The following is a 25440-nucleotide window of genomic DNA, read 5'->3' as shown; positions in this document are numbered from 1 at the left end:
CATTATGTTCCTGCTGTATTTCCTAAGTGTCATTATGTTCCTGCTGTATTTCCCAAGTGTCATTATGTTCCTGCTGTATTTCCTAAGTGTCATTTTGTTCCTGCTGTATTTCCTAAGTGTAGTTTTGTTCCTGCTGTATTTCCTAAGTGTAGTGTTGTTCCTGCTGTATTTCCTAAGTGTCATTATGTTCCTGCTGTATTTCCTAAGTGTCATTATGTTCCTGCTGTATTTCCTAAGTGTAGTGTTGTTCCTGCTGTATATCCTAAGTGTAGTGTTGTTCCTGCTGTATTTCCTAAGTGTAGTGTTGTTCCTGCTGTATTTCCTAAGTGTCATTATGTTCCTGCTGTATTTCCTAAGTGTCATTATGTTCCTGCTGTATTTCCTAAGTGTAGTGTTGTTCCTGCTGTATATCCTAAGTGTAGTGTTGTTCCTGCTGTATTTCCTAAGTGTAGTTTTGTTCCTGCTGTATTTCCTAAGTGTCATTTTGTTCCTGCTGTATTTCCTAAGTGTCATTATGTTCCTGCTGTATATCCTAAGTGTAGTGTTGTTCCTGCTGTATTTCCTAAGTGTAGTGTTGTTCCTGCTGTATTTCCTAAGTGTCATTATGTTCCTGCTGTATTTCCTAAGTGTCATTATGTTCCTGCTGTATTTCCTAAGTGTCATTATGTTCCTGCTGTATTTCCTAAGTGTCATTATGTTCCTGCTGTATTTCACAAGTGTCATTATGTTCCTGCTGTATTTCCTAAGTGTCATTTTGTTCCTGCTGTATTTCCTAAGTGTAGTTTTGTTCCTGCTGTATTTCCTAAGTGTAGTGTTGTTCCTGCTGTATTTCCTAAGTGTCATTATGTTCCTGCTGTATTTCCTAAGTGTCATTATGTTCCTGCTGTATTTCCTAAGTGTAGTGTTGTTCCTGCTGTATATCCTAAGTGTAGTGTTGTTCCTGCTGTATTTCCTAAGTGTCATTATGTTCCTGCTGTATTTCCTAAGTGTCATTATGTTCCTGCTGTATTTCCTAAGTGTCATTATGTTCCTGCTGTATTTCCTAAGTGTCATTATGTTCCTGCTGTATTTCCTAAGTGTCATTATGTTCCTGCTGTATTTCCCAAGTGTCATTATGTTCCTGCTGTATTTCCTAAGTGTCATTTTGTTCCTGCTGTATTTCCTAAGTGTAGTTTTGTTCCTGCTGTATTTCCTAAGTGTAGTGTTGTTCCTGCTGTATTTCCTAAGTGTCATTATGTTCCTGCTGTATTTCCTAAGTGTCATTATGTTCCTGCTGTATTTCCTAAGTGTAGTGTTGTTCCTGCTGTATATCCTAAGTGTAGTGTTGTTCCTGCTGTATTTCCTAAGTGTAGTGTTGTTCCTGCTGTATTTCCTAAGTGTCATTATGTTCCTGCTGTATTTCCTAAGTGTCATTATGTTCCTGCTGTATTTCCTAAGTGTAGTGTTGTTCCTGCTGTATATCCTAAGTGTAGTGTTGTTCCTGCTGTATTTCCTAAGTGTAGTGTTGTTCCTACTGTATTTCCTAAGTGTCATTATGTTCCTGCTGTATTTCCTAAGTGTCATTATGTTCCTGCTGTATTTCCTAAGTGTAGTGTTGTTCCTGCTGTATTTCCTAAGTGTCATTATGTTCCTGCTGTATTTCCTAAGTGTCATTTTGTTCCTGCTGTATTTCCTAAGTGTAGTTTTGTTCCTGCTGTATTTCCTAAGTGTAGTTTTGTTCCTGCTGTATTTCCTAAGTGTAATTTTGTTTCTGCTGTATTTCCTAAGTGTAGTTTTGTTCCTGCTGTATTTCCTAAGTGTAATTTTGTTCCTGCTGTATTTCCTAAGTGTAGTTTTGTTCCTGCTGTATTTCCTAAGTGTCATTATGTTCCTGCTGTATTTCCTAAGTGTCATTTTGTTCCTGCTGTATTTCCTAAGTGTCATTATGTTCCTGCTGTATTTCCTAAGTGTCATTATGTTCCTGCTGTATATCCTAAGTGTAGTGTTGTTCCTGCTGTATTTCCTAAGTGTAGTGTTGTTCCTGCTGTATTTCCTAAGTGTCATTATGTTCCTGCTGTATTTCCTAAGTGTCATTATGTTCCTGCTGTATTTCCTAAGTGTCATTATGTTCCTGCTGTATTTCCTAAGTGTAGTGTTGTTCCTGCTGTATATCCTAAGTGTAGTGTTGTTCCTGCTGTATTTCCTAAGTGTAGTGTTGTTCCTGCTGTATTTCCTAAGTGTCATTATGTTCCTGCTGTATTTCCTAAGTGTCATTATGTTCCTGCTGTATTTCCTAAGTGTAGTGTTGTTCCTGCTGTATATCCTAAGTGTAGTGTTGTTCCTGCTGTATTTCCTAAGTGTAGTGTTGTTCCTGCTGTATTTCCTAAGTGTAGTGTTGTTCCTACTGTATTTCCTAAGTGTCATTATGTTCCTGCTGTATTTCCTAAGTGTCATTATGTTCCTGCTGTATTTCCTAAGTGTAGTGTTGTTCCTGCTGTATTTCCTAAGTGTCATTATGTTCCTGCTGTATTTCCTAAGTGTCATTTTGTTCCTGCTGTATTTCCTAAGTGTAGTTTTGTTCCTGCTGTATTTCCTAAGTGTAGTTTTGTTCCTGCTGTATTTCCTAAGTGTAATTTTGTTCCTGCTGTATTTCCTAAGTGTAGTTTTGTTCCTGCTGTATTTCCTAAGTGTCATTATGTTCCTGCTGTATTTCCTAAGTGTCATTTTGTTCCTGCTGTATTTCCTAAGTGTCATTATGTTCCTGCTGTATTTCCTAAGTGTCATTATGTTCCTGCTGTATATCCTAAGTGTAGTGTTGTTCCTGCTGTATTTCCTAAGTGTAGTGTTGTTCCTGCTGTATTTCCTAAGTGTCATTATGTTCCTGCTGTATTTCCTAAGTGTCATTATGTTCCTGCTGTATTTCCTAAGTGTCATTATGTTCCTGCTGTATTTCCTAAGTGTCATTATGTTCCTGCTGTATTTCCTAAGTGTCATTATGTTCCTGCTGTATTTCCTAAGTGTCATTTTGTTCCTGCTGTATTTCCTAAGTGTAGTTTTGTTCCTGCTGTATTTCCTAAGTGTAGTGTTGTTCCTGCTGTATTTCCTAAGTGTCATTATGTTCCTGCTGTATTTCCTAAGTGTCATTATGTTCCTGCTGTATTTCCTAAGTGTAGTGTTGTTCCTGCTGTATATCCTAAGTGTAGTGTTGTTCCTGCTGTATTTCCTAAGTGTAGTGTTGTTCCTGCTGTATTTCCTAAGTGTCATTATGTTCCTGCTGTATTTCCTAAGTGTCATTATGTTCCTGCTGTATTTCCTAAGTGTAGTGTTGTTCCTGCTGTATATCCTAAGTGTAGTGTTGTTCCTGCTGTATTTCCTAAGTGTAGTGTTGTTCCTACTGTATTTCCTAAGTGTCATTATGTTCCTGCTGTATTTCCTAAGTGTCATTATGTTCCTGCTGTATTTCCTAAGTGTAGTGTTGTTCCTGCTGTATTTCCTAAGTGTCATTATGTTCCTGCTGTATTTCCTAAGTGTCATTATGTTCCTGCTGTATATCCTAAGTGTAGTGTTGTTCCTGCTGTATTTACTAAGTGTAGTGTTGTTCCTGCTGTATTTCCTAAGTGTCATTATGTTCCTGCTGTATTTCCTAAGTGTCATTTTGTTCCTGCTGTATTTCCTAAGTGTAGTGTTGTTCCTGCTGTATTTCCTAAGTGTAGTGTTGTTCCTGCTGTATTTCCTAAGTGTCATTATGTTCCTGCTGTATTTCCTAAGTGTCATTATGTTCCTGCTGTATTTCCTAAGTGTAGTGTTGTTCCTGCTGTATTTCCTAAGTGTAGTGTTGTTCCTGCTGTATTTCCTAAGTGTCATTATGTTCCTGCTGTATTTCCTAAGTGTCATTATGTTCCTGCTGTATATCCTAAGTGTAGTGTTGTTCCTGCTGTATTTACTAAGTGTAGTGTTGTTCCTGCTGTATTTCCTAAGTGTCATTATGTTCCTGCTGTATTTCCTAAGTGTCATTATGTTCCTGCTGTATTTCCTAAGTGTCATTATGTTCCTGCTGTATTTACTAAGTGTAGTGTTGTTCCTGCTGTATTTCCTAAGTGTCATTATGTTCCTGCTGTATTTCCTAAGTGTAGTTTTGTTCCTGCTGTATTTCCTAAGTGTCATTTTGTTCCTGCTGTATTTCCTAAGTGTAGTGTTGTTCCTGCTGTATTTCCTAAGTGTAGTGTTGTTCCTGCTGTATATCCTAAGTGTAGTGTTGTTCCTGCTGTATTTCCTAAGTGTCATTTTGTTCCTGCTGTATTTCCTAAGTGTAGTGTTGTTCCTGCTGTATTTCCTAAGTGTAGTGTTGTTCCTGCTGTATATCCTAAGTGTAGTGTTGTTCCTGCTGTATATCCTAAGTGTCATTATGTTCCTGCTGTATTTCCTAAGTGTCATTATGTTCCTGCTGTATTTCCTAAGTGTCATTATGTTCCTGCTGTATATCCTAAGTGTAGTGTTGTTCCTTCTGTATTTCCTGGGTGTCATTATGTTCCTGCTGTATTTCCTAAGTGTAGTGTTGTTCCTGCTGTATATCCTAAGTGTAGTGTTGTTCCTGCTGTATATCCTAAGTGTAGTGTTGTTCCTGCTGTATATCCTAAGTGTAGTGTTGTTCCTGCTGTATTTCCTAAGTGTAGTTTTGTTCCTGCTGTATTTCCTAAGTGTCATTATGTTCCTGCTGTATTTCCTAAGTGTCATTATGTTCCTGCTGTATTTCCTAAGTGTCATTATGTTCCTGCTGTATTTCCTAAGTGTAGTGTTGTTCCTGCTGTATTTCCCAAGTGTCATTATGTTCCTGCTGTATTTCCTAAGTGTCATTATGTTCCTTCTGTATTTCCTAAGTGTCATTATGTTCCTGCTGTATTTCCTAAGTGTAGTGTTGTTCCTGCTGTATTTCCTAAGTGTAGTGTTGTTCCTGCTGTATTTCCTAAGTGTCATTATGTTCCTGCTGTATTTCCTAAGTGTCATTATGTTCCTGCTGTATTTCCTAAGTGTCATTATGTTCCTGCTGTATTTCCTAAGTGTCATTTTGTTCCTGCTGTATTTCCTAAGTGTAATTGTGTTCCTGCTGTATTTCCTAAGTGTAGTTTTGTTCCTGCTGTATTTCCTAAGTGTAGTGTTGTTCCTGCTGTATTTCCTAAGTGTCATTATGTTCCCTGCTGTATTTCCTAAGTGTAGTGTTGTTCCTGCTGTATTTCCTAAGTGTAGTGTTGTTCCTGCTGTATTTCCTGGGTGTCATTATGTTCCTGCTGTATTTCCTAAGTGTCATTTTGTTCCTGCTGTATTTCCTAAGTGTCATTATGTTCCTGCTGTATTTCCTAAGTGTCATTTTGTTCCTGCTGTATTTCCTAAGTGTCATTTTGTTCCTGCTGTATTTCCTAAGTGTAGTGTTGTTCCTGCTGTATTTCCTGGGTGTCATTATGTTCCCTGCTGTATTTCCTAAGTGTCATTTTGTTCCTGCTGTATTTCCTAAGTGTCATTTTGTTCCTGCTGTATTTCCTAAGTGTAGTTTTGTTCCTGCTGTATTTCCTAAGTGTAGTGTTGTTCCTGCTGTATTTCCTAAGTGTAGTGTTGTTCCTGCTGTATTTCCTAAGTGTCATTTTGTTCCTGCTGTATTTCCTAAGTGTCATTTTGTTCCTGCTGTATTTCCTAAGTGTAGTTTTGTTCCTGCTGTATTTCCTAAGTGTAGTGTTGTTCCTGCTGTATTTCCTAAGTGTAGTGTTGTTCCTGCTGTATTTCCTAAGTGTCATTATGTTCCTGCTGTATTTCCTAAGTGTAGTTTTGTTCCTGCTGTATATCCTAAGTGTAGTGTTGTTCCTGCTGTATATCCTAAGTGTCATTATGTTCCTGCTGTATTTCCTAAGTGTTATTTTGTTCCTGCTGTATTTCCTAAGTGTAATTTGTTAAGTAATTGTAAGATGCTTCTTTTAGTAAAAGATACCTTGGTCTCAATAGGACTCCTAAGTTAAAAAAAATAAAGGTGAACTCTCTCTCGCTCTCTTCTCCCTCTCTTTGTCGGTCTATTTCTCTCTCTCAGCAGGTAGCACAACTAAACAACAGGAGGTCTGACGTCTCTGACAGCTACAACAGAGGGAGAGAGAGAAGGAGATAAAGATGGAGAGAGAGAGAGGGAGCGAGAGGGAGACAGAGAGGGAGAGAGGAAGAAGGTCTGGACTCATTAAGGCTCTGTTCTGACAGATCCTGCCTTTTGATGGAAAAACAACACACCAGTAAACAACAACAACAACAACAAGATGGAGCTGGTCACACCAGTAAACAACAACAACAAGGTGGAGCTGATACACACGCTGGTCACACGAGTAAACAACAACAACAACAAGGTGGAAATGCTACACACGCTGGTCACACCAGTAAACAACAACAACAACAAGGTGGAACTGATACACATGCTGGTCACACCAGTAAACAACAACAACAACAAAGTGGAACTGATACACATGCTGGTCACACGAGTAAACAACAACAACAACAAGGTGGAGCTGATACACACGCTGGTCACACGAGTAAACAACAACAACAACAAGGTGGAACTGATACACATGCTGGTCACACGAGTAAACAACAACAACAACAAGGTGGAGCTGATACACACGCTGGTCACACGAGTAAACAACAAGGTGGAACTGATACACACGCTGGTCACACCAGTAAACAACAACAACAACAGCAAGGTGGAACTGATACACACGCTGGTCACACCAGTAAACTGCAGTTCTCCATGAACATTCCTTTCACTCATACGTTCGCAATAACCATCACCATCATCATCACCAACATCATCATCATCACCATCATCATCACCAACATCATCATCATCACCATCCTCACCACCATCACCATCACCACCATCACCACCACCATCACCATCACCACCATCACCATCACCACCACCATCACCACCACCGTCACCATCACCGTCACCACCACCATCACCATCACCACCATCACCACCAACATCACCATCACCACCATCACCATCACCACCATCACCATCACCATCACCATCATCATCACCACCATCACCATCACCATCACCATCACCACCATCACCATCACCACCACCATCATCATCATCACCACCATCACCACCATCACCATCACCATCACCATCATCATCACCAACATCATCACCATCACCACCATCATCACCATCACCACCATCACCATCATCATCACCACCATCATCATCATCATCATCACCATCATCACCACCATCATCATCACCATCATCATCATCATCACCATCCTCACCACCATCACCATCACCACCATCACCACCATCATCATCACCATCATCACCACCATCATCATCACCATCATCATCACCATCATCACCACCATCATCACCATCACCACCACTACCATCATCATCACCATCATCATCACCATCATCACCACCATCATCATCACCATCACCATCATCACCATCACCACCATCATCACCATCACCATCATCATCACCATCATCATCATCACCATCAATATCATCATTATCAACATTGAACAAAAGGAGAACCAGCTGAAAGGTTAGAAGGGGACAGAGAGAGACAGGGGGGTTTAGAGGCTCCATAGAGAGACAGGTGGGGGGGGTTAGAGGCTCCATAGAGAGAGATGGGGGGGGGGGGGGGTTAGAGGCTCCATAGAGAGACAGGGGGGGGGGGGGGGGGGGGGGGTTAGAGGCTCCATAGAGAGAGACAGGGGGGGGGTTAGAGGCTCCATAGAGAGAGACAGGTGGGTGGGTTAGAGGCTCCATAGAGAGAGACAGGTGGGTGGGTTAGAGGCTCCATAGAGAGAGCAAGGGGGGGTTAGAGGCTCCATAGAGAGAGACGGGGGGGGGGGGGGTAGGTTAGAGGCTCCATAGAGAGAGACGGGGGGGGGGTAGGTTAGAGGCTCCATAGAGAGAGACGGGTGGGTGGGTTAGAGGCTCCATAGAGAGAGACGGGGGGGGTAGGTTAGAGGCTCCATAGAGAGAGACGGGTGGGTGGGTTAGAGGCTCCATAGAGAGAGACGGGGGGGGGGGGGGGGTAGGTTAGAGGCTCCATAGAGAGAGACGGGTGAGTGGGTTAGAGGCTCCATAGATAGAGACAGGGGGGGTTAGAGGCTCCATAGAGAGAGACAGGGGGGGTTAGAGGCTCCATAGAGAGAGACGGGGGGGGGTAGGTTAGAGACTCCATTGAGAGAGACGGGTGGGTGGGTTAGAGGCTCCATAGAGAGAGACGGGGGGGGGGTAGGTTAGAGGCTCCATAGAGAGAGACGGGTGGGTGGGTTAGAGGCTCCATAGAGAGAGACGGGGGGGGGGGGGGGGGGGGGGGGTAGGTTAGAGGCTCCATAGAGAGAGACGGGTGGGTGGGTTAGAGGCTCCATAGAGAGAGACGGGGGGGGGGTGGGTTAGAGGCTCCATAGAGAGAGACGGGGGGGGGTTAGAGGCTCCATAGAGAGAGACAGAGGGGGGGGGAGACTCACAGCTTTGGGTTTGAATGGCGGTTGTACTTCCTTGTTCTCCACTTTGTCCCAGTCCATATAGCGAAAGAACCCGTGGTCCCTGATGTCTCGCTCCCCCTCCGGACCACAGCCCAGACGCTTCCCAGGGTGCTTGGTCATCAACTAGAGACAGGGAAGGGGTTAGAGGTTAGAGGCTCCATAGGGACATGGAGGGGGTAAGAGGTTAGAGGCTCCATAGAGACAGGGAGGGGGTTAGAGGTTCCATAGAGTCAGGGAGGGGGTTAGAAGTTAGAGGCTCCATAGAGACAGGGAGGGGGTTAGAGGTTAGAGCCTCCATAGAGACAGGGAGGGGGTTAGAGGCTCCATAGGGACAGGGAGGGGTTTAGAGGTTAGAGGCTCCATAGAGACAGGGAGGGGGTTAGAGACTCCATGGGGACAGGGAGGGGGTTAGATAGAGACAGTAGACTCCCCCCCCCCCTCCCTACCCACTTCCCTAAGTACTCCATACCCCCACATACTCTGAGATGGACAGAATACACAGTACTTTACATAGAACCAGATAACACAGTACTTTACATAGAACCAGATAACACAGTACTTTACATAGAACCAGATAACACAGTACTTTACATAGAACTAGATAACACAGTACTTTACATAGAACCAGATAACACAGTACTTTACATAGAACCAGATGGACAGATAACACAGTACTTTACATAGAACCAGATGGACAGATAACACAGTACTTTACATAGAACCAGATGGACAGATAACACAGTACTTTACATAGAACCAGATAACACAGTACTTTACATAGAACCAGATGGACAGATAACACAGTACTTTACATAGAACCAGATAACACCGTACTTTACATAGAACCAGATGGACAGATAACACAGTACTTTACATAGAACCAGATAACACAGTACTTTACATAGAACCAGATAACACAGTACTTTACATAGAACCAGATAACACAGTACTTTACATAGAACCAGATGGACAGATAACACAGTACTTTACATAGAACCAGATAACACAGTACTTTACATAGAACCAGATAACACAGTACTTTACATAGAACCAGATGGACAGATAACACAATACTTTACAGAGAACCAGATAACACAGTACTTTACATAGAACCAGATAACACAGCACTTTACATAGAACCAGATAACACAGTACTTTACATAGAACCAGATAACACAGTACTTTACATAGAACTAGATAACACAGTACTTTACATAGAACCAGATAACACAGTACTTTACATAGAACCAGATGGACAGATAACACAGTACTTTACATAGAACCAGATGGACAGATAACACAGTACTTTACATAGAACCAGATGGACAGATAACACAGTACTTTACATAGAACCAGATGGACAGATAACACAGTACTTTACATAGAACCAGATAACACAGTACTTTACATAGAACCAGATAACACAGTACTTTACATAGAACCAGATAACACAGTACTTTACATAGAACCAGATGGACAGATAACACAGTACTTTACATAGAACCAGATAACACAGCACTTTACATAGAACCAGATAACACAGTACTTTACATAGAACCAGATAACACAGTACTTTACATAGAACCAGATAACACAGTACTTTACATAGAACCAGATAACACAGTACTTTACATAGAACCAGATAACACAGTACTTTACATAGAACCAGATGGAGAGATAACACAATACTTTACATAGAACCAGATGGAGAGATAACACAGTACTTTACATAGAACCAGATGGACAGGCAGAGGTGTGTGTTCTGTAATTTACTGAGATAGGAGGGATAGAGGGAGATAGGGGAGAGAGAGGGAGATAGGATGAGGGAGAAGGAGATAGGGAGGTAGGAGGAAAGAGAGAGGGAGATAGGGGAGAGAGAGGGAGATAGAGGGAGAGGGAGGGAGGGAAATAAGGGGAGAGAGAGGGAGATAGGGGAGAGGGAGGAGTTTAGGGGGAGGGGAGAGGAGGACAGTGGTAGAAGGGTAGGGGAGAGGAGGAGAGGAGAAGAGGAGAGGAGAAGAGAGAGAGAGAGAGGGAGAGGAGAGGAGAGAGGGAGAAGAGAGAGGGAGAAGAGAGAGGGAGAGGAGAGGAGAGGAGAGGAGAGGAGAGGAGAGAGAGAGAGAGAGAGAGAGAGAGAGAGAGAGAGAGAGAGAGAGAGAGAGAGAGAGAGAGAGAGAGAGTTTTAAATACTCTTTATTGGGTCTGGGGGCCCACCACACAATAAATACTCATACAAAACCACAGTTACACATCAATTAAAAACACAACTCCAATTCCTCCTCCACAGTAACAAAACACAACAGCCTCTGAATACCCCATATACTCAAAAACAGATCAATATTGTTGACAAGTTTATAATAGGCAAACTCAACCCTTAGTCTCGCTGCCAACATTCCCTCCAGCATTCCCACCACATCCACAGACCCCTGTCCCCGAATGCTGTTCTTTCGGGTCTTCCATATCGCTAATTTTGCTGCCCCTAACACAAAATTAAGCAACACAACTACACCCTTTTGACTGAACCTGTACTTTGGCCCAAGTATATACAGTTGGGAAGAGAAAACCTCTCCCAACGTTGAGAACCAATCAGTGATCAGATCAATCATCCCAACCAACCTGGGACACAGTAAAAACAGATGTGCCAGAGATTCATCTTCAGCACAGAATGGACACCCCTCCCCAACATTAGGGTCCAGGTGTACCAGATGCATGTTGGTGGCTATAGCTCCATGTATTATCCTCCATTGGAGGTCAGCTGTCCTCTTATCAATAGGCAGTTTATATAATGATCGCCAACAGCCTTTTGGAGAAGCACCTGGACCAAGCACATCCGCCCACCTCGTCGATTTTACCCCTTCCAGGGAAGAGGCATGGGACACCTTCACACATGTTCTGTACATAGCCTTCTTTCCCACCTCGTTGAACTCCCCCAGCTCCGGGGTATCGAAGGAAAGCAGCATCCCCGCATCCTCCTCAAATGCCCCCATCGCAGCACTAACAATCAGTGCAGGGAACACATAATCCAGACCCTCCTTCCACCGATCAGAATTGGAAATGTCAGTCACATACTGCAGATGAAGCACTGGCAAGGAGTCACAGACCTCATCGACGACCTTCCTCAGTAGGCGAGATGATCGGATCCCCGCTCTCTCTCTCAGCTCCTCCAATCTGCTCCTGCTCCGCATCAGATGACCCAGCTTGGTACACCCCACGCCTAATAGGCATGAACGTAGGCTAGCTGAACCCAGAACACGGGACTGGATGGCAGTATTATGAAAAAGAGGCTCTTCAAAAAGCCACATCCCTGGTAGCGTGCCGGTCTTACGGGACTTGACAAAGACTCTCCAAGCCTGCATAACAGACTCATAAAATGGAGTCAGGCCAGACAAATCACCCCCCTCCAGCTTTAAGAGGAAAAGATGTTTGTCTAAGCCCAAACAGCCCGCTCTCCTCATCAATATGTAGGCTGTTTCGACCCAGCTAGAACAGTCTCTGTACAACAATCTCTGGGCTGCTTGGAGCCGGAAAGCCGTGATCCTAGAGGAAATGTCCACCAGGCCTTGCCCACCCTCGTGCAGTGGCAGATACAGGGCTGCAGCTTTGATCCAGTGTTGTCCAGACCAGAAGAAATTGACAAGGGTCCTCTGAAGCTCTTGTATCAGACCCTTTGGTGGCTGTAAAATCATTAGTCTGTGCCACAGGGTAGAAGCAGCAAGATTATTAGCTACCAGGACCCGTCCCCTATAGGACAGCTGGGGCAACACCCATTTCCATCTTGACAGTCTGGCACACACTTTCTCCACTACACCCTCCCAGTTCTTTTTCTGAAAGACATCGGAGCCTAGAAAAACTCCCAAAGTCTTCATTCCATCTCTGCCCCACTGAAGCCCCCCTGGTAACCGTGGAGCGGACCCCATCTGAAGCTGACCTGCCCACAGCGCTTCACTCTTTCCCCAATTTACTCTAGCTGAGGAGGCCCCCTCATACACCTTTAAAGTGTTTGAGAGAACCTTAACATCCTCACCCCCTGTGATAAAAACGATCACGTCATCTGCATACGCAGACAGTGCTATCGTGGGACCCTTCATTACTCCTGGCACAGAGAAACCAGTAAGCTTCGCTCTTAAAAAACAAAGCATTGGTTCAATCGCCAGACTATATAACTGCCCTGAAATTGGGCATCCCTGCCTGATGCCCCTTTCGACAGGGATGGGGCAACTCAAACCACCACCAACCTTCACCATACACGAGGCTCCAGCATACAGTAAATTCACCCAAGACAGAAAAACATCCCCAAACCCAAAGGCTTTCATTGTTTTAAACAAGTACTGGTGGTCCACACGATCAAAAGCCTTCTCCTGATCCAACGAAAGTAAACCCACATTTACATCCGACAGTTTACAAATGTCTAAAACATCTCTTATCAGAAACAAGTTGTCAACAATAGAGCGATCAGGTACACAGTAGGACTGGTCCTTGTGGATCAACAATCCCAGATACTCTTTCAACCTGTTTGAGAGACATTTAGAAACAATTTTGTATTCTGCGCACAGCAAGGCAACAGGTCTCCAATTTTTTATGAGAGCCAAATCCCCCTTTTTTGGCAACAGTGAAAGCACCGCACGTTGACAGGATACAGGAAGAGAACCCTCATGAAAAGATTCACACAGCACTTCATAAAAATCCTCCCCAATAGACCCCCAAAAGTGCTTATAAAACTCAGATGGTAAACCATCGATGCCAGGGGCTCGGCCTGTTGAGAGCTGCATAACTGCTGTGGACAGCTCTTGCAGTGTAATATCAGCGTCCAATGCGACTCTCTGCTCAGGTCCCAATTGAGGAAGACCGTGTAACAACTGTTCAGTACATAAAGAGTCACAATCCTCCGCCTTATAAAGGGATGAGTAAAAATCCACGGCATGTTGACGCATTTCAATATCATTCGTGGTCACCTTCCCATCAGGGAGACGAAGGCAGACCATCTGTTTGCGTTGAAATTTCGACTGTCCTAGGTTGAAAAAAAAAGCGCTAGGAGCATCCATATCCTTGAGGGAAGCGAAACGAGACCTAATCAAGGCACCCTTCACTCTTTCATGCAGAAACGACCTCAGTTCATGTCTCTTGTCCTGTAGGTTCATGACTAGTCCAGGGTCGTTCTGAGTGAGCAGCTTCAATTCAATAGATTTGATGTCCTGTTCAAGGGCCTTGATAGTCTCTTTAACTTCAGTTTGAGACAGAGCAGTATACTGTTGACAAAAAACTCGTATTTGGGCCTTCCCAACCTCCCACCATTGTCTCAAGGACTCAAAATTCCCTTTTATACCCCTCCATTTTTCCCAAAACAACAAAAACCTGTCACAAAACATGACATCATGTAACAATTTAACATTAAAATACCAGTAAGGCGATGACCGTCGTGGACAGGACAAGTGAATATCAACAGTAACAATATGATGATCAGAGAAACCCACAGGAGTAATGGCACACTTTCCAACCCTACTACAGTAGTGATCAGATACATACAACCTGTCTAACCTTGCTGCACTGACACGACCTTCATTAATTTTTAGCCATGTGTACTGCCTAACTTTTGCATTCCTTACTCTCCACACATCAGAAAGCTCAAACTCAGTTAATAGGCCAGACAGGCAAGTGGCTGACCGCAGGTGAGGTTCTTCAGCGGTGCGATCAACAGTAAAATCCACTGTACAGTTCCAGTCACCCCCTAAAACCATACACCCCTCTTGGTCACACTGTCTTAAGGTTTCCTTTATTTGATCAAATATAGCAATACGCTCTGTACCCTCATTCGGAGCATAAACATTCAAAAAAACAAACAGAAACCCCATAACATCCACCTTGACCAATAAAACCCGACCCTTGACAATCTCTGTTGTAGATACCACAGTCACCCCTAAGCCTGAGGAAAACAAGATTGCCACCCCAGCACTGAAATTAGTACCATGACTGAGTACATGCTGCCCCTCCCACCACATACCCCAGTCAACCTCATTTTCCTCATCACTGTGTGTCTCCTGTAGGAAAACTACATTAAGCCTTTTCTGTTTTATTACTTCTAATACCCAAGCCCTCTTATTCCTGTCCCTTCCCCCATTAATATTGAGAGAACCTACCCTTAGTACCTCCATATAGAAAAGAGAAAAGAAAAGCAGAAGAAACCACAGAGAAACCAACGAGAAAAAAGACACCCTATGAAGCATGATCATCATCATTATTTTTCTTTCTTCTCTTAACCTGAACACGTTTCCCACCACCTTTTGCTGCTGCAACAGCAGTAATAAATTTCCTCAAGCGAAACCGTTTCTTCTCACTCAATTGGTCTAACCCCACCGTCTTCTGTAACATCACAGCTGACCTCACAAACTTATCAACATCAAAATAATCTGCCAATTTGACAGATTTCCCAAAAGTCTGATCCAGAAACTCATTTACCTCCTCTAGATCATAAACTGAGTCCTCACCAGCAGCTGTCATATCTAAAGAGATATCCATATCATTCTCCTGATCCTCAGCTGAGACCACAGACAACTGACTCCCATCTACCACATCCCTTTCAACACTCCCCACTTGCACCTCATCACTCGTACCAGGCATCTCCTCCACTACCTGGGAGACTAGCCCCACCTGAACATCACTACTCATAGTAGGCATCTTCTCCACTAACTGGGAGCCTAGCTCCACATGAACCCCAACACTAGTAGTGGGCATCTCCTCTACTACCTTGGAGCTTAGCTCCACATGAAAACCCTCATGTACCTCATTACTCATAGTGGGCATCTCCTCCACTACCTGGGAGCCTAGCTCTACATGAACCCCAGCACTCGTAGTGGGCATCTCCTCTACTACCTTGGAGCTTAGCTCCACATGAAAACCCTCCTGAACCTCATTACTCGTAGTGGGCATCTCCTCCACTACCTGGGAGCCTAGCTCCACATGAATCCCCTCCTGTACCCTGTTACTCACAATGGGCATATCCTCCACTACCTGGGAGCCTAGCTCCACATGAACCCCCTCCTTTACCCCAGCACTCATACTGGGCACTTGCTCACCAGTCTGAGGAACTGGCTCTTCAGACACATCCTTACCTTCTACCACAATACTTTTCTGTAGCATAACATTTCCCTCTAATACAAGTTGCAACCCCGTGCCCTCAACACGGATAACTTGTTCCTCAGCACCAGGTGCTTGTGGCTGCTCTGCCGCTGTCGGCCCACCTCTCCCTACATCAGTGGGCCCAGGCGTTACGATGACCACCTGCGCCCCTCCCTCGGCCTTCTCCCTTTTCGGGCAAGCATGTCGCTTATGACCAACATCCCCACACTCAAAACACCGTTGACTACCCGTACTAGCATAAGCCATATACAATCTATTGTCATACTTGACTTTAAACGATAACTCTAAAGTCTGCTCCGGTGAGTCCAAAAACATAAACACCTGTCGCCGAAATGACATTACCTGTTTCAACGCCGGGTGTTTGCAACCCAACGGAACAACCTTAATTGAACTGGCGAACTTCCCAAAGCGCAATAACTCGCGCTCCAACAGCTCATTTGGAATAAACGGTGGTACATTTGAAATCGTTACCCTTGTTGACGGAGAAAAAAGCGGCGTAACTTGAAAAAACATTCCTTTAAGAATTACACCATGCTCAACCATCCGATCAACCAGACATTCTTCTTTAAGAAATACCACCACAGCTTTATTCATCCGGGATGCATAAGCAATATTCTCATAGCCTACCTTCTCTCCTACGGCGACCAGAAACTCCTCCACCGTGACAGTAGCTTCAGTAACACACCTAAAGCCGTGCCGAAGTGACAGGGACGGCATCCCCATTCGGGCTGCCATCCCCGCCAAAATCAGGGTAATTTCGATACGAAAAACAAAAAACTTAATTCTACCACAACAAAAAAAGTAAAAATAATAACCTTAATCATGCACAGAAGAAAACCAAGAAAATACCACCAAGAAATAGCAAACCGAAAGAAAGTTGTGAATATCTAACTCTCCACAACACACGCACTCCTTCACTCAAACAATTCCCAGCATGCACCAATCACTCCCAGCATGCAGAGAGAGAGAGAGAGAGAGAGAGAGAGAGAGAGAGAGAGAGAGAGAGAGAGAGAGAGAGAGGAGAGGAGAGGAGAGGAGAGAGAGAGAGAGAGAGAGAGAGAGAGAGAGAGAGAGGGAGAGGGAGAGGGAGAGGGAGAGGGAGAGGGAGAGGAGAGGAGAGGAGAGGAGAGGAGAGGAGAGGAGAGAGAGAGAGAGAGAGAGAGAGAGAGAGAGAGAGAGAGAGAGAGAGAGAGGAGAGGAGAGGAGAGGAGAGGAGAGGAGAGGAGAGGAGAGGAGAGGAGAGGAGAGAGAAGATAGCATCACGTCTGGCTGGCGCTAAACCTCTCTGACATTTCCTCCCCTTTATGTTCTGAGAGCCCCCACTGGATTATCAATGGAATGAGGGCTTCTATTTTATATCCTCTTCAATCCCCCTGTGACTGTGATGTGTGTGTGTGTGTGTGTGTGTGTGTGTGTGTGTGTGTGTGTGTGTGTGTGTGTGTGTGTGTGTGTGTGAGATGGAAGTGGGTACTGAAGGGTAACGGTCGAGGACGAGACTGAGGTTTGATAGAGAGGGATGGACTCTGCTTTGCTGGATAACTGGGCTGTGTGTGTGTGTGTGTGTGTGTGTGTGTGTGTGTGTGTGTGCGCGTGTGTGTGTGTGCGTGTGTGTGTGTGTGTGTGTGTGTGTGTGTGTGTGTGTGTTTAGAGGATGGATAAACAGAGAATAAGGAAGACTGACAGAGAAAAGCTCCTCTTCAGAACGAACACTGCAGAAGGACAGAGGAGAGGAGACATACTGCATTTCATTATCCAACCTCCTCCCCCTCATTTCCTCCCCAATCTCCCCCCTCCTCTCCTCTCCCTCATTTCCTCCCCTCTCCCCAATCTCCCACCTCCTCTCCTCTCTCTCCCCAACCTCCTCCCAATCTCTTTCCTCCCCTCTCTCCCTCCCAACCTCCTCCCCCTCATTTCCTCCCCTCTCCCCAATCTCCCACCTCCTCTCCTCTCCCTCCCCAACCTCCTCCCCCTCATTTCCTCCCCTCTCCCCAATCTCCTCCCCCTCCTCTCCTCTCCCTCCCTCCCCAACATTACTCCCCTCTCTCCCTCCCAACCTCCTCCTCTCTCTCTCTCTCCCTCTCTCTCTCGCTTTCATCCTATCAATCTCTTTCTCTCCCTCTCTCTCTCTCTCCCTCCCCAACCTCCTCCCCCTCTCTTTCCTCCCCTCTCTCCCTCCCTACCTCCTCCCCCTCTCTTTCCTCCTCTCTCTCTCTCCCTCTCTTTCCACCTCCCCAAATTGCAGTGAAACGGAAGACAAACAGACTGTATCAATATATAACGGTTATTAGGAGGTGTGTTTTCCCCCTCACCCCTTTGCAGTGAAACTCTCTCTCTCTCTCTCTCTCTCTCCCTCTCTCTCTCTCTCCCCCTCCCTCTCTTTCCATCTCCCCAAATTGCAGTGAAACGGAAGACAAACAATCAATTAAGTTATTAGGGGGTGTGTTTTCCCCCTCACCCCTTTGCAGATGGCAACAGCCTCCTTGGACATAGACTTGGGGTAGGAGACGTGATGCTCCATGATGGACTGGAACAACTCATCCTCGTCCTCACCATCGAAGGGAGGCTAGGACAGAGGGGAGGAGGGGAGGACAGAGGGAGGAGGGGAGGACAGGACAGAGGAAGGAGGGGAGGACAGGACAGAGGGCGGAGTGCGGAGGGGAGGACAGAGGGAGGAGGGGAGGACAGGACAGAGGGGAGAACAGGACAGAGGTAGGAGGGGAGGACAGATGGAGGAGGGGAGGACAGGACAGAGGGGAGGAGGGGAGGACAGGACAGAGGGAGGAGGGGAGGACAGATGGAGGAGGGGAGGACAGGACAGAGGGGAGGAGGGGAGGACAGGACAGAGGGGGGGAGGACAGGACATAGGGGGGAGGGGAGGACAGAGGGGGGAGGACAGGACAGGACAGAGGGAGGAGAGGATTGGTTAATATCCACAGTAAATGTTAACATATGTGCACACACACACACACACACACACACACACACACACACACACACACACACACACACACACACCTACACACACACACACACACCTACCTGTCCAGCCAGCATCTCATACAGCAGAACTCCAAAGGCCCACCAGTCCACTGACTTCCCATAGGGCTGGTACGCAATAATCTGGAGGTGAGGAGAGGAAGAGGGAGAGGAGAGGATATAGAAGAACAGAATAGATTAGAAGAGAGTACGATAGAATAGAATTTAGTAGAATAGAGTAGAATATAAAAGAATAGAAGAGAGCAGAATAGAGTAGAAGAGATTATAATATAATAGAATAGAGTAGAATGAAATAGAGTAAAGTAGAATAGAGTAGAGTGGAATAGAGTAGAGTAGAATATAGAGTAGAATAAAGTAGAATACAATATAGTAGAGAATAAAATAATAAAATAGAGTAGAGTGGAACAGAGTAGAGTAGAATATAGAGTAGAATAGAGTAGAATATAGTAGAATAGAGTAGAGTGGAATTGAGTAAAGTATAATATAGAGTAGAATAGAGTAGAATAGATTAGAATATAGTAGAATAGAGTAGAGTGGAATTGAGTAAAGTATAATATAGAGTAGAATAGAGTAGAATAAAATAGAGTAGAGTATAATAGAGTAAAAAATAGTAGAATAGAGTAGAGTGGAATTGAGTAAAGTATAATATAGAGTAGACTTGAGTAGAATATATTAGAATATAGTACAATAGAGCAGAGTGGAATAGAGGAGAATATAATATAGAGTAGAAAAGTGTAGAATATAATAGAGTTGAATATAGTAGAATAGAGTAGAGTGGAATAGAGTAGAGTAGAATACAGAGTAGAATAGAGAAGGATAGAGTAGAATGGAACAGAGTAGAGTAGAATATAGAGTAGAATAGAGTAGAATAAAATAGAGTAGAATATAGTAGAGTGGAATAGAGTAAAGTATAATATAGAGTAAAATAGAGTAGAATAAAATAGAGTAGAGTAAAATAGAGTAGAATATAGAGTATAATAGAATACAGTATAGAATAAAATAATAGCATATAATAGAATAAAGTATAATAGAGTAGAATATAATAGAGAATAATAGAATTGAGTATAATAGAGTAGAATATAATAGAGCATAGAGTATAATAGAGTAGAATATAATAGAGAGTATAGTAGCGTAGAGTATAGAGTATAATAGATTAGAGTAGAATATAATAGAATATAATAGAGTAGAGGAGAGTAGACTATAAGAGAATAGAGTAAAATAGAGTAGAATATAATAGAGTATAGAGCATAATAGAGTAGAGTAGAATATAATAGAGAATAGAGTATAATAGAGTAGAGTAGAAAATAATAGAGTATAGAGTATAATAGAGTAGAGTAGAATATAATAGAGAATAGAGTATAATAGATTAGAGTAGAGTATAATAGAGTAGAGTAGAATATAATAGAGAACAGAGTATAATAGAGTAGAGTAGAATATAAATGGAGAATAGAGTATAATAGAGTAGAATATAATAGAGTGTAATAGAGTAGATTAGAATATAATAGAGTATAACTGAGTAGAGTAGAATATAATAGGATATAGAGTATAATAGCGTAGAGTAGAATATAATAGAGTATAACTGAGTAGAGTAGAATATAATAGGATATAGAGTATAATAGCGTAGATTAGAATATAATAGAGTATAACTGAGTAGAGTAGAATATAATAGAGTATAGAGTATAATAGAGTAGAGTAGAATATAACAGAGAAAATAGTATAATATTGTAGAGTAGAATATAATGGAGAATAGAGAATAATAGAGTAGAATATGATAGAGTATGATAGAGTAGAGTAGAATATAATAGAGTATAACAGAGTAGGGTAGAATGTAATAGAGTATAACAGAGTAGAGTAGAGTAGAATATAATAGAGTGTAGAGTATAACCGAGTAGAGTAGAATATAATAGAGAATAGAGTATAATAAAGTAGAATTTAATAGAGTAGAGCAGAGTAGACTATAATAGAGAATAGAGTATAATAGAGTAGAATATAATAGAGTATAATAGAGTAGAGTATAATATAATAGAGTATAGAGTATAATAGAGTAGAGTAGAATATAACAGAGAATAGAGTATAATAGAGTAGAGAATAATATAATTGAGAATATAGTATAATAGAGTACAATACAATAGAGTATAATAGAGTAGAGTAGAATATAATAGATTATGATAGAGTAGAGTAGAATATAATAGAGTATAACAGAGTAGAGTAGAATGTAATAGAGTACAATAGAGTAAGGTATAATATAATAGAGTACAGAGTATAATAGAGTAGAGTAGAATATAGAGTGTAGAGTATAATAGAGTAGAGTAGAATATAATAGAGAATAGAGGATACTATTGTAGAGTAGAATTTAATGGAGAATAGAGAATAATAGAGTAGAATATAATAGAGTATGATAGAGTAGAGTAGAATAGAGTATAACAGAGTAGAGTAGAATGTAAGAGTAGAATATAATAGAGTATAACACAGTAGAGTAGAATTTAATAGAGTACAATTGAGTAGAGTAGAATATAATACAGTATAGAGTATAACAGAGTAGAGTAGAATATAATAGAGTATAGAGTATAACAGAGTAGAGTAGAATATAACAGAGAACAGAGTAAAATAGATTAGAGAAGAATATAATGGAGAATATAGTATAATAGAGTAGACTATAATAGAGTATAATAGAGTAGAGTAGAATGTAATAGAGTACAATAGAGTAAAGTATAATATAATAGAGTACAGAGTATAATAGAGTAGAGTAGAATGTAATAGAGTGTAGAGTATAATAGAGTAGAGTAGAATGTAATAGAGTGTAGAGTATAATAGAGTAGAGTAGAATGTAATAGAGTGTAGAGTATAATAGAGTAGAGTAGAATATAATAGAGAATAGAGTATAATAGAGTAGAGTAGAATATAATAGAGAATAGAGTATAATAGAGTAGAGTAGAATATAATGGAGAATAGAGTATAATAGAGTAGAATACAATATAGTAAAATAGAGTAGAGTAGAATATAATAGAGTATGATAGAGTAGAGTAGAATATAATAGAGTATGATAGAGTAGAGTAGAACCTGGTCTAGACATCATGTTAGGTGAACCTGGTCTAGACAGCATGATAGGTGAACCTGCGCTGACATAACACACTGTCTACAGCACTACGAGTGTGTGAGTGTTTTGTGTGTGTGTGTGTGTGTGTGTGTGTGTGTGTGTGTGTGTCACACAGTAGGTGTTAACACTAGGAACTGAACCATCTGTCTCTCCTGTCAAACTAACGTGTGAACCATAATCAACTTAATTACTCACAAGCACACACACACACACACACACACACACACACACACACACACACACCTCAGGAGCGATGTAGTCTGGGGTCCCACAGAAGGTCTTGGTGGTGACACCGTCTAACATGTTCTCTTTGCACATCCCAAAGTCTGCGATCTTAATGTGTCCCTCAGCATCCAGCATGACGTTGTCCAGCTTCAGATCTCTACAGGAGACAAGACACAGAGACAGACTATCTTAATGTGTCCCTCAGCATCACGTTGTCCAGCTTCAGATCTCTACAGGAGACAAGACACACAGAGACAGACTATCTTAATGTGTCCCTCAGCATCACGTTGTCCAGCTTCAGATCTCTACAGGAGACAAGACACACACAGTCAGACTATCTTAATGTGTCCCTCAGCATCACGTTGTCCAGCTTCAGATCTCTACAGGAGACAAGACACACAGAGACAGACTATCTTAATGTGTCCTTCAGCATCACGTTGTCCAGCTTCAGATCTCTACAGGAGACGAGACACAGAGACAGACTAGACTCTCAGACAGAAGGGTACGATCTCTACAGGAGACGACACAGAGACAGACTAGACTCTCAGACAGAAGGGTACGATCTCTACAGGAGACGACACAGAGACAGACTAGACTCTCAGACAGAAGGGTACGATCTCTACAGGAGACGACACAGAGACAGACTCTCAGGCAGAAGGGTACGATCTCTACAGGAGACGACACAGAGACAGACTAGACTCTCAGACAGAAGGGTACGATCTCTACAGGAGACGACACCGAGACAGACTAGACTCTCAGACAGAAGGGTACGATCTCTACAGGAGATGACACAGAGACAGACTAGACTCTCAGACAGAAGGGTACGATCTCTACAGGAGATGACACAGAGACAGACTAGACTCTCAGACAGAAGGGTACGATCTCTACAGGAGACGACACAGAGACAGACTAGACTCTCAGACAGAATTGTACGATCTCTACAGGAAACGACACACAGACAGACTAGACTCTCAGACAGAAGGGTACGATCTCTACAGGAAACGAGACACAGACAGACTAGACTCTCAGACAGAAGGGTACGATCTCTACAGGAAAGGACACAGAGACAGACTATCTTAATGTGTCCTTCAGCATCACGTTGTCCAGCTTCAGATCTCTACAGGAGACGACACAGAGACAGACTATCTTAATGTGTCCTTCAGCATCACGTTGTCCAGCTTCAGATCTCTACAGGAAACGACACAGAGACAGACTAGACGCTCAGACAGAATGGTACAGTACTGTTCACGGGGTACAAAAATATCCAAATTACCAGACAACAATAGCGATCCCATTAGTTCCTGCCAAGACTGATAAATATCTCTGTCTGAGATGATGTTGTGATGAGTATCTCTGTCTGAGATGATGTTGTGATGAGTATCTCTGTCTGAGAGGATGTTGTGATGAATATCTCTGTCTGAGATGATGTTGTGATGAATATCTCTGTCTGAGATTATGTTGTGATGAATATCTCTGTCTGAGATGATGTTGTGATGAGTATCTCTGTCTGAGATGATGTTGTGATGAATATCTCTGTCTGAGATGACGTTGTGATGAGTATCTCTGTCTGAGATGATGTTGTGACGAAAGACTCACCTGTAAATGATTCCTTTCAGATGAAGGAAGAACAGACCTATGGCTATCTCTGCTGCATAGAACCTGAGAGAGGAGTGGAGAGTTGAGGAGAGTTGAGGAGAGGAGAGGAGAGGAGAGGAGAGGAGAGGAGAGGAGAGGAGAGGAGAGGAATAAAGGTGTGTCTTTAGCCATACTTACAGTATATCTGATAAGATCAACAGGACGTAGCAAACATGTCCGTGTTCGAACCGTCCAATCACATATCGACCCCTCAAAACCTACTCTCAAAGAGAGAGCTGAGGAGAAGCCGAAATAATACCGTTTCCTTCCCCAAGTCACACGGCCGAAAAACACATCTGGACAAGAGGAACACCTACGTGACTACAGTTCAAAGCATTCAACACTACTGTTCCCTCCGAGGTCGACACCAAGCTCAGAGCCCTGGGTCCCTGGACATCACCCCTCTGCAACTGGATCCTGCACTTCCTGACAGGAAGGACCCTGTTCAGCAACGACCGCGTGGCTTCGCACCGACAACCATCATCAAGTTTGCTGCCGACACCGCGGTTGTAAGGAACCTGATAACCAACGACGACGAGTCAACCTATAAGGAGGGCAGGTAAGTGAACTGGCCTTGTGTTGTCGTCGTGACAACAACCTCTACCCTCGACGACGGCAAAACAAAAGGAGTTTGATTGTTGATTTCAGGAAGCGGGAGGGAGGGAACATGCCGCGATCCACATCAACGGGATTAGAGAGAGAGACGCGGGTTTTAGAGTTCCTCGGCGTTCCCACATCACAGAGGACTCGACATTCATCAACAACATCAAGAGGGCGCAACAACATCTCTACTTCCTAAAGCGGCTGAAGAGAATTTGGCACACCACCCCGGGTCATCTCCAAATACTACTGTTGCACCATCGAGACCATCCTGACCGGTTACATCACGGCCTGGTACAGGAATCGCTCCATCCACGACCGCGAGGCCCTCCATCGGGTGGTGACGAGGCCCCCAATACATCACTGGGACCGTGCCCCCGCCCATCCAGTACGTCACTGGGACCGTGCTCCCGCCCATCCAGGACATCACTGGGACCGTGCTCCCGCCCATCCAGGACATCACTGGGACCGTGCTCCCGCCCATCCAGGACATCACTGGGACCGTGCTCCCGCCTATCCAGGACATCACTGGGATCGTGCCCCCGCCCATCCAGGACATCACTGGGACCGTGCTCCCGCCCATCCAGGACATCACTGGGACCGTGCCCCCGCCCATCCAGGACATCACTGGGACCGTGCCCCCGCCCATCCAGGACATCACTTGGACCGTGCCCCCGCCCATCCAGGACATTGACTCGAAACAGTGCCAGAGAAAGACGTGAAGCTTCATCAAGAGACCCCCGCTCAAGGTCCTAAACGACATCATAACCACCATCGATAAAAGACAATACTGTGCAGCCGTCTTCATCGACCTGGCCAAGGCTTTCGACTCTGTCGATCACCGTATTCTTATCGGCAGACTCGACAGCCTTGGTTTCTCAAATGACTGCCTCGCCTGGTTTACCAACTACTTCTCAAGACAGAGTTCAGTGTGTCAAATCGGAGGGCCTGTTGACTGGACCTCTGGCAGTCTCTATGGGGGTGCCACAGGGTTCAATTCTCGGGCCGACTCTTTTCTCTGTATACATCAATGATGTCGCTCTTGCTGCGGGTGATTCTCTGATCCACCTCTACGCAGACGACTCCATTCTGTATACATCTGGCCCTTCTTTGGACACTTAACAAAACTCCAAATAACACTCATTCCGTGGCCTCCAGCTGCTCTTAAATGCTAGTAAAAACTAAATTTATGCTATTCAACCGATCACTGCCCGCACCTGCCCGCCCGTCCAACA

General features: G+C 43.7%; 1 protein-coding gene across 1 annotated transcript in view; it reads right to left on the bottom strand.

Annotated features, from left to right (window-relative positions):
- The window catches only part of LOC139421712 (protein kinase C beta type-like), a 143944-nt gene that overhangs the window by 5518 nt on the left and 112986 nt on the right, over nt 1–25440 (bottom strand). The window contains exons 12-16 of the mRNA XM_071172826.1: nt 23567–23629; nt 21989–22127; nt 18691–18771; nt 18107–18214; nt 8500–8640 (exon numbers count right to left, since the gene is read on the bottom strand). Coding sequence (XP_071028927.1) covers nt 8500–8640; nt 18107–18214; nt 18691–18771; nt 21989–22127; nt 23567–23629 — 532 coding nt within the window. The remainder of the gene's footprint in view (nt 1–8499; nt 8641–18106; nt 18215–18690; nt 18772–21988; nt 22128–23566; nt 23630–25440) is intronic.

The sequence above is a fragment of the Oncorhynchus clarkii genome, chromosome 12 (assembly GCF_045791955.1).
Source record: "Oncorhynchus clarkii lewisi isolate Uvic-CL-2024 chromosome 12, UVic_Ocla_1.0, whole genome shotgun sequence".
Classification (NCBI taxonomy): Eukaryota; Metazoa; Chordata; class Actinopteri; order Salmoniformes; family Salmonidae; genus Oncorhynchus; species Oncorhynchus clarkii.
Note: the sequence above shows the minus strand (reverse complement) of the source record. Positions and strands in the feature narration are given on the sequence as shown.